The sequence below is a fragment of the Carassius auratus genome, unplaced genomic scaffold (genome assembly GCF_003368295.1).
Source record: "Carassius auratus strain Wakin unplaced genomic scaffold, ASM336829v1 scaf_tig00215944, whole genome shotgun sequence".
Classification (NCBI taxonomy): Eukaryota; Metazoa; Chordata; class Actinopteri; order Cypriniformes; family Cyprinidae; genus Carassius; species Carassius auratus.
This window is the reverse complement of record NW_020528324.1, coordinates 154050-167142: the sequence shown is the minus strand read 5'-3', so window position 1 is coordinate 167142 and position 13093 is coordinate 154050. Positions and strand designations below refer to the sequence as shown.

The window sequence follows — 13093 nt, the reverse complement described above, 5'->3', positions numbered from 1 at the left end:
AGAGCAAGAGATACATTAGATTTCTTTTGCATGTCTGACAGAGTAACATTTAGCAGAAGTATTTCAAAAGAGTTAAACCTGTATCCTGTTTTCTGGGTAACATTGAGAATATCACTATATATTGTTGCAACACCCCCGCCACGACCAGTCTGACGGGGCTCATGCTTATAACAGTAGTTTGGTGGAGTAGACTCATTTAGACCAAAATAATCATTTGGTTTTAGCCAGGTTTCAGTCAAGCAGAGTAAATCAAAACTATTATCTGTGATCATTTCATTTACAATAACTGCTTTTGGTGCGAGTGATCTAATATTTATGAGCCCAAACTTTAAAAATTGTTTTTGTTCATTTACTTTACATTTTTCTGGTTTAATTACGATAAGATTTTTTCTAGATCCTACATTATATTTATATTTTGATCTCACTATTCGGGGAACAGACACAGTCTTAATGGTTCAATATATTGGTAATGATTTCTGTGATAATTTATATTTTACGTTTTAACAATGTCATGCCTAAATAATGTCTCAGGACAGTTACTTATTACTGCAATATATATTTATATTTGTATTGCCAAAACGACTGCAGCTTTACTGCATACAATTAAAACAGTGCAAAAATTAAATTATTACAAAAAAGCAGCATACATTAAGAACTAACGTTTTTATCTCTGGCAGACGCACGTCTCTTTTGGCCAGTTTCTTTGTTTTTCTCTCAGAAGATCCTCATGTCTCCTGAGAAAATAAACAATAGCATATTATATTGTATGTACTACTCTATACGCCATTGCAAAAATTGCGAAAGCCAAACCAAAGTAGGCATTTGTCCTAAAACAGACACTTTACCTAAACCTGCTCTGCAAGTTTGAAATGCTCATCAGACACTACATATGAAAGAGCAAGAGATTCACACCTTTATTTCAACCCCCACAAGCGATGCAGATCTACCCCCAAACCCCAACCCCCTCCAGCTGGACTGAATTCAGTCACACTACTGATTGCTTAGTGTAAAGTGGACATGCTCTATCTAAAAGAAGAAAAAAAAGGTGTAGTAACATAAACCAGTGAACCGCAGAACACACACATCTGTACTAATCATATATTATTTTATTATACATATATGGGTAGTTGACAAATGGCCAAGAGAATGTACTTTTTTTTGGAAAACAACTTTTTAAGAAAAAAAAAAAAAAAAACATTTGTGGAGTATGAAAATAGCAGTGGTCACTCATTTTGTCAATGGCTTCACATATTTTGTTCACGTTTTCACTCAGCAGTACTGTAAATGTGTCCTATGGTGTGACATTTAAAAAGTACTAAGACATTATATTAAAAAACATTTTAAAAAACTTGAGACAGAATTGTTCACATTATTTTCTTAAAGTGATATTTATTTTACATGAAAGTACTAATTAGAATAATTTTCACCATGGATAGATGATGTTGATAAACTTTTCCCTACGAATGTCAATAAAACTTTTTCGCCAACCTTACAAAACTGTTTGAAATTGTACCTATCTAATAGGAGATATTATTGTAACTCCCCTAATGCCAAACTTTACTCCTTTTTTTTAAAGCTATTTTAAAATAAGTATATTTTACTGTTGTTTTATGTTTTTCACACCATAGGACAAAACGTCACACCAAAGGACAAAGATAGTAATTGAAGTGAAAGTGACGTGACATACAGCCAAGTATGGTGACCCATACTCAGAATTCATGCTCTGCATTTAACCCATCCAAAGTGCACACACACACAACATGAACACACCCGAAGCACCGGGCATCATTTATGCTGCGGCGCCCGGGGAGCAGTTTCGGGGGTTCAGTGCCTTGCCAAGGGCACCTAAGTCATGATATTGCCATGAAAATAAAATCCCTAAAAACATTGCATAACATTCATGAACAGGGCTGCCAACTCTCACGCATCTGGTGTTACACTCAGATTTGGCAACCCTGTTCATGAACACCGTTCCATCTAAAACATATTCTTTTTGTTTCATTAATACGTTTTTCTCTTTCTTCCTAGTGCTTTAATTTTGAATATATCCAATTCCCTGAGAACCTTCATTTCGTGATATCTGTTTGAAATAATGATAGAATATAGATGAATGGATCAACAGAGAAATTAATGTAATTATGTAATTAATTATGAACTCATGACCTACTGTGTTTTCCCTACAAATTTAACCACTTGTCAATTTCTTATAAAACACAATATAGATTATTATTCTGTAATAACAAGCTTATGTAACTATTGTTGAACCTGAACCTCACACAGGTCTATTCTGATACTGAATAATAAGCAGTAGATCACTGACAAGCTACACAATATCGCGTTCATTATACCAGATAAATCCCCTTCGAAAAAGAAAGCGATATTGCGTAGCTTGTCAACGATCTACGGCTCTGTCTATTAAATGTCTCTCCATTTGAAAGCAGGTGATGGTGATTTAGCGCTAATCACGGAACCAGACTAACTGACTAGATGCGCATGATCATATTGTTAGATATATCGCCCAGCTCTACACTAAGATGTATATGGAAACATTTCAGTTTGATTTACTTTCTCCGTCGTTCTCTTAGGATCACCTCCTTTCTCTTTGGATCCTTTTTAATTCACTCCCTATACTGTCTAATCCTTTCTTTTGCACTCATCTCTCCCTCAGTTCTTTCTGTTCTAAAAAAAGTTAAGTAGCATTATAAATAGTAGCACTGTATTTATGTACTTTATATTTGTTTATAGTTGTTACATCATACAGGAGTTATTTTAGTAACACTTCAGAACATTTTATGTAGTTTCCAAAAAACGGCAATGAACATTAAAATGTAACTCATTATTGAATTTAAAATCATCAAAACTGGTCAAAAAAGAATGAAAAGTATGTTAACAAACTTTATCTATTTGCTTTAATAGCTTCTTAAGGAGGTCTTGTCCTAATGTGTGACATCTGTGTCCTATGGTGTGACAGGCCAAAGTGTCACACCAAAGGACATTTGAGCTTTTGTGGCAGTTAATATCAATGCTAATACTAGCTGAATTGTCATTAGCAATTAGCATGATACATTTGCATAATATTACATAGTCATGCAGTTAAAAATACAAATTTGAATTAAAAACTGAAATTTAGGGGTGTCACACCAAAGGATGAAAAAACTTCAGTGGTCTGAAAACATTAATGTAAAAAACAAATGAATGTAAAACAAGAAAATGTTTAACCGTTTACAGTATTCTAAATGATGAAAATGTTAAATAAATGATTTTTTATCTACTGGGACGGTGAAAAAGCCACGTCACGTCAACTACCCATTATGAGTGTGTGTGTGTGTGTACGTGTATATATATATATATATATATATATATATATATATATATATATATATATATATATATATATATATATATATATATATATATATATATATATATATATATATATATATATATATATATATATATATATATATATATATATATATATATATATATACACACATACATACACACACACAAACACCCCGTCCCTTTGCCCCACCTGGCTGTAGTTTTGTGAAGGACTTTAACACTTGACGGTAATAAGCCTTTTGGTTGGCTACCTATTGTGTATACTGTATGTATATATATATATATATATATATATATATATATATATATATATATATATATATGTGTGTGTGTGTGTGTGTGTGTGTGTGTGTGTGTGTGTAAAGGAATACATGAATACATTTCACATTTCAAACCATGAAAAAATAAGGGTATTTTTTACAAACTTTCCCAAATGTTGGAAATACAGTAGGTTAATTAGCATAGAAATAAATTAAATTTCAGGATGGTACTGCTTATGATACAGTTTTACATGAAATCTTTGCATACATATATACATTTATATATACATACAAACACATACATATATTTTTTTTTTCTCAAATTTATTAATTTTTTTATTTATTTTACAAATGGAATACAAATAGCATTTTATATAAGCAGAGTAACAATTTTGTAAGAGTTACATAATTTCTGACACAATTATCATATCACCACATTGCAATATGAGATTAAAATAATAAAAGTCAGAAATTCTCTGAGGCAGACATATATTTGAGGAGAAATAATTTGATTTCTGAGATGTGCATAGTCTCTCTGATGGTGGTGTCTCTGTTACGGACCAGCAGAAGGCCACCTTTTAGTGTGGTTTCACTAACCATCACTGTGAAAAGGACACCCATCTCATCATACCTGCAGAATAAATGCAATTTAATAAAATATATTTTTTAAAAGCTTTACTTAGTATTGCTCAGTAAGTGTGGACAGAGTTAGTTACTTTGCGTGTAAATTCTCCAGAGATAATGACATTGTGTCCATGTATCCAGGCCATGTGGAAATTCCAGCTTCAAGAAACTCTTGGAACAAACCATCACAAACCTTAAGAGAGACATTTGTCTTAGGGGGAATCCATCTCAAGTGGTACATTTATAGCAAAAATCACCAGATTACAGATTTTTACTTTAATTCAAAAGACTGCTAAAATGTTACATTTCATGGTCAATTTAAATGGAAAAGGTTCAAATGTCAGTCCTAAATTTTTTAAGGCTAAATTATGTTGTGACTGCAGAAACTAACATTTGAGACTTTTTTTTAGCTAATAAATGCAGTTCATTTTATTTGAAACATTATTATTTTAGATGTAATTATATTTTACAGTAGGAAATCATTTTTACAGCATAATTCTATTACAGAGGACTTATTAGTGTGAATTTAACTGTGTGAAAATCAACCCGAAAGGGGGAATAAAAAAAAAAAAAAAGAGATATATGAATATTGTGTATTGTGCATCAGAATATTTTAGATCAGCCTTTCTTTTTCAATTTTCACTAATATTTGTATGCTAATAATTAGATTAACTGCCACGTTGAACTTGAAAATGTAGTACAGAATTTTTTTTTATAAACTATTGCATGCTTTCAGGTAAAACAATTCCTAAAATAACACAACAAAAACTTACTGAATACTGACTCTGAACTTTTGTATGGTTTTTATAACATTAAATAGAAATTTGAATAAAAATACTCTGTTCGTCCTTTGGTACCTGTCTAAGCTCAGAACTGGAGCCTCGTCCCATATCCAAGCCTACTTTCACAGGAGTTAAAGTGGGATGCAGCTTCAAAACCTGAACAAACATAGAAAACACTGGTCAGCAATATCTACTTCGACCCACCCTAGGTGGTTTGTGTTGTCAACATTGCCAAGACGATGCTGTTTTCTGTGGTGCAAAAGCAAATGCGCCTGGTTTACATCTAAAGGATGAGGATGTGAAGAGTGGTAAAAAAAAAAAAAAAATATATATATATATATATATATATATATATATATATATATATATATATATATATATATATATATATATATATATATATAAAAAAAACCTTTGAAACACCTTTATTTTTAAGAGTGTAGGTTGGATCCGTGGTATGGTTTCATTTTATTTATATATATATATATTATATATATATATATATATATATATATATATATATATATATATATATATATAAATAAAATGAAACCATACCACGGATCCAACCTACACTCTTAAAAATAAAGGTGTTTCAAAGGTTTTTTCAAGCGATGCCATAAAAGAACAATTTTTGGTTCCACAAAGAACCATTAAGTCAAAGGTTCTTTAAAGAACCATCTCTTTCTTAACTTTTTCTAGACAATGAGCTGACAGACAAGACAGAGTAGGAAACGAAGAGTCTCAGCAATCGAAATCTTCATTCAAATTTTATTAAGAATTTGAAACGGCAAATACAGTTTTGAAGATTCTTAGTAGTGTGACGGATCATGCATGCTCCCATTTGCCTCAAGTTCAGGTGAAGAAGGAGTGAACATTGAATTAACATGAACATCCAATCCATGCTGAAAGATATACTACAACTTACTGAATCTTGTAATCACTAGATATCATCAGGAAACATGGTGATAGCTTTCACTGTTATGCTGATGATACTCAGCTCTATATTTCTTCGCGGCCTGGTGAAACGCCAATTTGAAAAACTAATGGAATGCATAGTTGATCTAAAAAACTGGATGATGAGTAATTTGTTACTGCTAAATTCTGAAAAAACAGGTGTTAATTATAGGACCTAAAAACTCTGCTTTTAATAACCTAGAACACTGTCTAAGACTTGATGGTTGCTCTGTCAATTCTTCGTCATCAGTTAGGAACCTAGGTGTGCTATTTGATCGCAATCTTTCCTTAGAAAGACACATTTCTAGCATTTGTAAAACTGCATTTTTCCATCTCAAAAATATATCTAAATTACGGCCTATGCTCTCAATGTCAAATGCAGAAATGTTAATCCATGCATTTATGACCTCAAGGTTAGATTATTGTAATGCTTTATTGGGTGGTTGTTCTGCACGCTTAGTAAACAAACTACAGCTAGTCCAAAATGCAGCAGCAAGAGTTCTTACTAGAACCAGACAGTATGACCAATTAGCCCGGTCCTGTCATTGCTGCACTGGCTCCCTATCAAACATCGTATAGATTTTAAAATATTGCTTATTACTTATAAAGCCCTGAATGGTTTAGCACCTCAATATTTGAATGAGCTCCTTTTAAATTATACTCCTCTACGTTCGCTACGTTCTCAAAACTCAGGCAATTACATAATACCTAGAATATCAAAATCTACTGCGGGCGGCAGATCCTTTTCCTATTTGGCGCCTAAACTCTGGAATAACCTACCTAACATTGTTCGGGAGGCAGACACACTCTTGCAGTTTAAATCTAGATTAAAGACCCATCTCTTTAACCTGTCATACACATAACATACTAATACGCTTTTAATATCCAAATCCGTTAAAGGATTTTTAGGCTGCATTAATTAGGTAAACCGGAACCGGAAACACTTCACATAACACCCTATGTACTTGCTACATCATTGGAAGAATGGCATCTACGCTAAAATTTGTCCGTTTCTCTCTTGTTCCGAGGTCACCGTGGCCACCAGATCCAGTCTGTGTCCAGATCAGAGGATCACTGCAGTCACCCGGATCCAGTACGTATCCAGACCAGATGGTGGATCAACACCTAGAAAGGACCTCTATTGCCCTGAAAGACAGTGGAGACCAGGACAACTAGACCCCCAGATACAGATCCCCTGTAAAGACCTTTTCCCAGAGGACCACCAGGACAAGACCACAGGAAACAGATGATTCTTCTGCACAATCTGACTTTGCTGCAACCTGGAATTGAACTACTGGTTTCGTCTGGTCAGAGGAGAACTGGCCCCCCAACTGAGCCTGGTTTCTCCCAAGGTTTTTTTCTCCATTCTGTCACCGATGGAGTTTCGGTTCCTTGCTGCTGTCGCCTCTGCCTTGCTTAGTTGGGGTCACTTCATCTACAGCGATATCGTTGACTTGATTGCAAATAAATGCACATACACTATTTAACTGAACAGAGATGACGTCACTGAATTCAATGATGAACTGCCTTTAACTATCATTTTGCAATATTGACACACTGTTTTCCTAATGAATGTTGTTCAGTTGCTTTGACGCAATGTATTTTGTTTAAAGCGCTATATAAATAAAGGTGACTTTGGCTAGGGATGCATCGATCCGATACTCAGGCATTTTCTGCGGATCGGGTATCAGTCAGACGAGACCGATCCAAATCCGATAATGTGCGTATACTATTCTGTGTTATTTTTGAGCTCCACGAAAGGCACAAAAACATTATAAAGCACCAAAACATTTTCATGGACATATTTCAAATGTTCTGAAGCTGATCCATAGTTCAATGTGAGGTACAGATTAATATTGAAGTCATTAAATTCAGTTCACATAAACTCGCATGTGTCGCATTCGGTTACTACAGTCAGGACCATGAAACTCTCTTCAAGAGCGCACAATAATCAAGGTTTAAAACTGTTAAAAGAAAAGGCTCATTAAACTAATGCACAGATTTAGTAGACTACGTATCAATATCTCTTGCCTTTGTAGTAGTGATGTCTGGCTCGCGAACAAATTTTTTATTTAACTGGTTCTTCTTAGTGAACCAATTGTACCAGTTCACCAAATAGGACTGAATCGCTTGAAACAGTTCGCGTATCCAGTAAGTAGTAATCCACAATTTATTTACTTTTAAGGTGGCCAACACTCCGAGTCGAAATAAACCAATATCACGGAGTAATTTATTTACTCAAACAGTAAACTGACTTAACTGTTGTGAAGAGAGAACTGAAGATAAACACGAGCCGAGCAGATTTCTCTGTGGACTCGGAGGGCTGCGCAGCCTGTGCATTTTGACTCTGTGTTGTTTCAAGCTCATCATTCTGTGCACAAGATGCGCATAAGAGCTCTGTTGCGCTCTATATTGGTGCTTTCAGTATTATATATTGTTTTGCGAAATCAAAGATTATTAATAGTCTTTCTTGTTCTGTCCTATCTATGATATGTTGCTGACTTTATTACTGTGCTATAGATTTAAAAGAAACGTCTTTTAGATTTCTATATAAATGTATTACTTGTTTTTTTTTTCAATAATGTATTTTACAACAATACAAAGAGCAATGAACATTACCAGATCTTAGACTTATTCACTTATATTTGTAAATAAAATATTTTAATAGATTTGTTAAAATTATTGTGCACCCATGATTTTTCAAGAATCCAGAGTATCTTTTGCAGCTGAATTATCTACCAACCTAGTTTGTAATGATATTTTTTTAATCATTTATGATTATATATTTTTTCATTTGTTATGTTTCATTAAAATGAAGTTGTATATATGCAGTAGATTGTGATTAACACAAAAGAATGATGATCAGGTCAACACAGAGAAGTACAGAAATTCTATATTGACACTATTTTCTCTAATACATTAGAAGCTGTTCCCCCGTCAAATTGAAAAAGGTTTGAGAAAAACGCACTGTGCCATGGTATAACATTAATACCCACTCTCTCAAGAAAGAAACTCGTAGTCTTGAGCGCAAATGGAGAAAAACTAACTTGGAAGTTTTTAGAATTGTGTAGAAAAACAGTATGTCCAGCTATAGACAGGCTCTAAAAACGGAAAATAACCAAAACAATTCAAGGTTTTTATTTAGCACAGTGGCTAGATTAAGAAATAACCAGACGCCACCCAATTTAAATATTCCATCAATTTTTAAAAGTAACGACTATGAATTTCTTTACTGATAAAATAGATAACATCAGAAATACAATAATAAAATTAAGATTATATAGTGTTTAATACTTCAGTTTCATCTATTGCACCCTGCATCTAAACCAACAAGTTTATCAGATCAGGTTTCAGGCCCCACCATAGCACAGAAACTGCACTTGTTAATATTACAAATGACTTGTTTCTTTCACAAAAGATCAAGGCTGCATCTCATTGCTAGTTTTACTTGATCTTAGTGGTGCATTTGACACCATAGATCATGACATACTCATAGATTGATTACAAAACTATACAGGTATTCAAGGCAGGCTATAATTTGGTTTAGATCCTGCCTGTCTGATTGCTAACACTTTGTTTATTTAAATGGAGGAGTCACCTCATTTATCACCAGTAAAATATGGAGTGCCACAAGACTCTTTTCAAGGTCATCTGCTACTTTCAATATATATGTTGATAGCGAAGTCCACTAAAAGGAGGTAGAGCTTTTTCATATTTGGCTTCCAAACTCTGGAATAGCCTTCCTGATAATGTTCGGGGTTCAGACACACTCTCTCTGTTTAAATCTAGATTAAAAACATCTATTTCGCCAAGAATTCAAATAATGCATCTCATAATTTGTGACTGCAGTTGTATCTGATCAAATGCTCATTATTATTCTTTACCTTGGGTTAAACTAATTAATTTAGTAACACTTTAGAATAGGTAACACCTATTAGTTTCTTATTAGTATGCATATTACTAGAATATTAGCCATGTATTAGTGCTAATTAAGAACATATTAATGCCTTATTTTACTTGACCTTATTCTACATTCCTAATCTTACCCAATACCTAAACCTAACAACTACCTTACTAACTTTTAATAAGAAGCAAATTAAGAACTTATTGAGAGAAATGTTGTAGTTAATAGTTAAGAAGTGTTAACTATTCTAAAGTGTTACCATTAATTTTACTTGGTTGGAACAGCAGCAACGCCAATTATGTCTCTATTTGTTTCTCTGTTTTGACACGGGTTACAAAAGCTTCAGTATGGATCCAGAACACCTGAGAAGAGATGATGCCAAACCCTCAGAGAACCTTAGATGACACTAACCCTGAAACAACACACAGAACTACCAAATATTGCTACAAGTGTGATTGCATCATATAATAATTGCGGTTAGAATATCTGAGGATTGAGAAAGCATCCAGTGCTCAATTAATAAGTTCTAATGGCTGCTTCGTTGCCAACAAGTGCGTAAGCGGTAGACCAATCACATCAGATTGCACCATCTGACCAATTGAGAACAGCGCAGGTTTGTGGTAAGGAAGGATTTAGAGGAACTAAATATTTCAAAAAAAAAAAAAAAACAATAATAATAATAATCGTTTTGGACTGTTTGAGAAAAGAGGTGATTTATGTATTTTTTTTAAATATATTTAAGCATTTAACAGACACTTTTACTCAAAGCGACTTAGGCCGGGTTCACACCGCAATCTACAGCAGAGCAGAAGCAGCGCATATTTTTTTCGGTGCCTATGTTAACAGATGAGAGCGTTCACACCGCACACAGAGGCTGCGCGGCAGAGCGTTGCAGAAGCAGAGCAGAAGCAGCAGTGCCGCGATCGTTTCGCCGCTGGGCCTATTTTTGCTGCGCTGCTTACGCTCAGTTAAAGTGAAAGTACACATTTGATTGACAAAATAAATATGATTTCACACAAAAACTGCTCTAAATGCACAAAATAAGCAAATCTAGGGTGTTTTAACAAGAACTGGAGTATAATAGGAAGGAAAATTAATATAAAATAATATGTATAGAAGATAAAGTGACAATGATCATGGCAAAAATACACATGTACTGACACGAAAAAGTTATTTTGCCCAAAATTTGCATTAATGATATCTACTGTGTTTTTAGCAAATTACATTAAAAATGTATGATATTTAAATTCACATATTTTATATATATATATATATATATATATATATATATATATATATATATATATATATACACAACACGTACTGCAAGGAAAACAAAGACAGCAAAACAAAGATGCAATGAAAGTTACAATTAACTTAATTAAAAAAGCTTCTTTTATTTAAATGTATTTTAAATGGAAACAAAGCAATGCGAACTTTCCCATTATAAAGTACTCTGTCCAAAATCCGCTGTTCAGTTGCGCGCTGCCTCCGCTGCCGGTGTGAAAGCAAAATAGGCGCGCGCTGCTTCAGCTCTGCCTACCTGCTGCTAACGCGCTGCTTTCGCTCTGCTGCAGCTTGCGGTGTGAACCCGGCCTTACAGTGCATTCAGGCAACAACACATTTTTATTTTCACTAGTATGTGTGTTCCCTGGGAATTGAACTCATGACCTTTTGCGCTGCTAACGCAATGCCACAGGGACACCATAGGCTATGCATATTATGTGAGAATGAAAGTGTTTTTTGACCTTGGATGCATGTAAACCTATTGCAGGAGACCTTCAAAACAAAGTTAGTAACCTTCAAAATGGCATAACAGGGGCACTTTAATACTAAAAATGGAAAGAAAAACATAAGCTTACCATCCTCTGATGAAGCTTTTGTTTGTTGTCGGGTTTCTTCAGCAATTGAAATGAGTTATATAGGTAAGCCAGCATCCCTCTATCCACATTTGCACTGATAGAGATGACATGAGGAACTACAGACTTTCTTCCATCTCTGCACTGAAAGTTACATGATCATAATGTTCTTCAACAGAGAGTTGTTAAATAATGATTTCTAGAAAAAAAGTGTATCTTGTGTACTACACTTTATGGCTTATATATATATTAGGGCTGGACAAGTGAAAGAATTATTATAGCTCACTGGCTCTGAATACACATACAGACAAATCATGGGACACAGGAAGGGATGCTACCAATCAAATTATTTAGGTTAAGCATCACTACCACCACCCAGATTTATTATGCCCTGTTAAGTGTTCTTTTTACTACCCCTAGGCATAGGGCGTAATAGCTACTATGAAAAAGGAATACTGCTGTAAAAAAGCACCTTATTTGTTTAAAGTGTTTGTAAACCAAAGTTATTGCACTTTTTTTCATAAAGCAGTACTTTTAAATTAGAAAAAAAATGCACAATACACTGCTTTTGAATGCCTTATTATTCTTCTGCATAACAATGTGATTAATCACAATCATGTGATTAAAAAAACTAATTATCGTTGCCCAGCACTAATGTATATATATATATTAGGGGTGTAACGATACGCATATTCGTATTGAACCGTTCGGTACGAGGCTTTCGGTTCGGTACGCGGTACGCATTATGTATACTGAACGGTTCGTTGACCTAATTAATTATATTTGAAAAAAAAAAAAAAAGAGAGAAATATAATGATATGCATTCAACATGGTAGCCCAATAACCCAAACGACGTAACAGGCAACGCCCCTGACACTCCCGAAGAAGAAAAAAACACCAACTTATATGTTTATGTTAGGCTACTCAGTCAGGCGCTCGCTCACTCAGTACGCGCTGAAGGCTCGTTGCAAAATGGCCAATGCGTTTAACAGACCAGAAATAGAAGATACTCCAATAACCAACAGGTCTGGTGTTTGGGTGCACTTTGGATTCCCAGTAAACTATAATGGTGATGGCAAGAGAGTGGTGGATAAAAAAAAAACAACGATGACGCATCTGCTACATGACAATAGGGTACACCAGCGGAAAAAAAAAAAAAACACCAGCGGGAATACTTGAAACATGTCAACTCATTTACGCCGACATCACCTTATTGTGTCAGTATCTGGGAAAAGACGAAAAAAAGGAGAAACATACACGCAACAAACTATCCCCGCAGCATTTAGACCGACATTTCCAACTGATTCAAACAGGGCAAAAGACATCACCGTGGCGATCGGTAGGCTTCATTTACGTTATAGC

At 34.3% G+C, this 13093-nt stretch overlaps 1 protein-coding gene across 3 annotated transcripts in view; it reads right to left on the bottom strand.

Moving 5' to 3' along the window:
• Positions 1-3912: 3912 nt before the first annotated feature.
• Positions 3913-13093, bottom strand: part of polg2 (polymerase (DNA directed), gamma 2, accessory subunit) — a 94169-nt gene continuing 84988 nt past the window's right edge. For 2 of the 3 annotated variants that reach the window (XM_026261890.1, XM_026261892.1), the window contains 4 exons: positions 11735-11875; positions 5087-5167; positions 4322-4422; positions 3913-4236 (listed from right to left, as the gene is read on the bottom strand). In XM_026261890.1, the coding sequence (XP_026117675.1) occupies positions 4071-4236; positions 4322-4422; positions 5087-5167; positions 11735-11875 (489 nt within the window). In that variant the 3' untranslated portion in view covers positions 3913-4070. The remainder of the gene's footprint in view (positions 4237-4321; positions 4423-5086; positions 5168-11734; positions 11876-13093) is intronic. The other variant, XM_026261891.1, reaches the window with a different exon arrangement.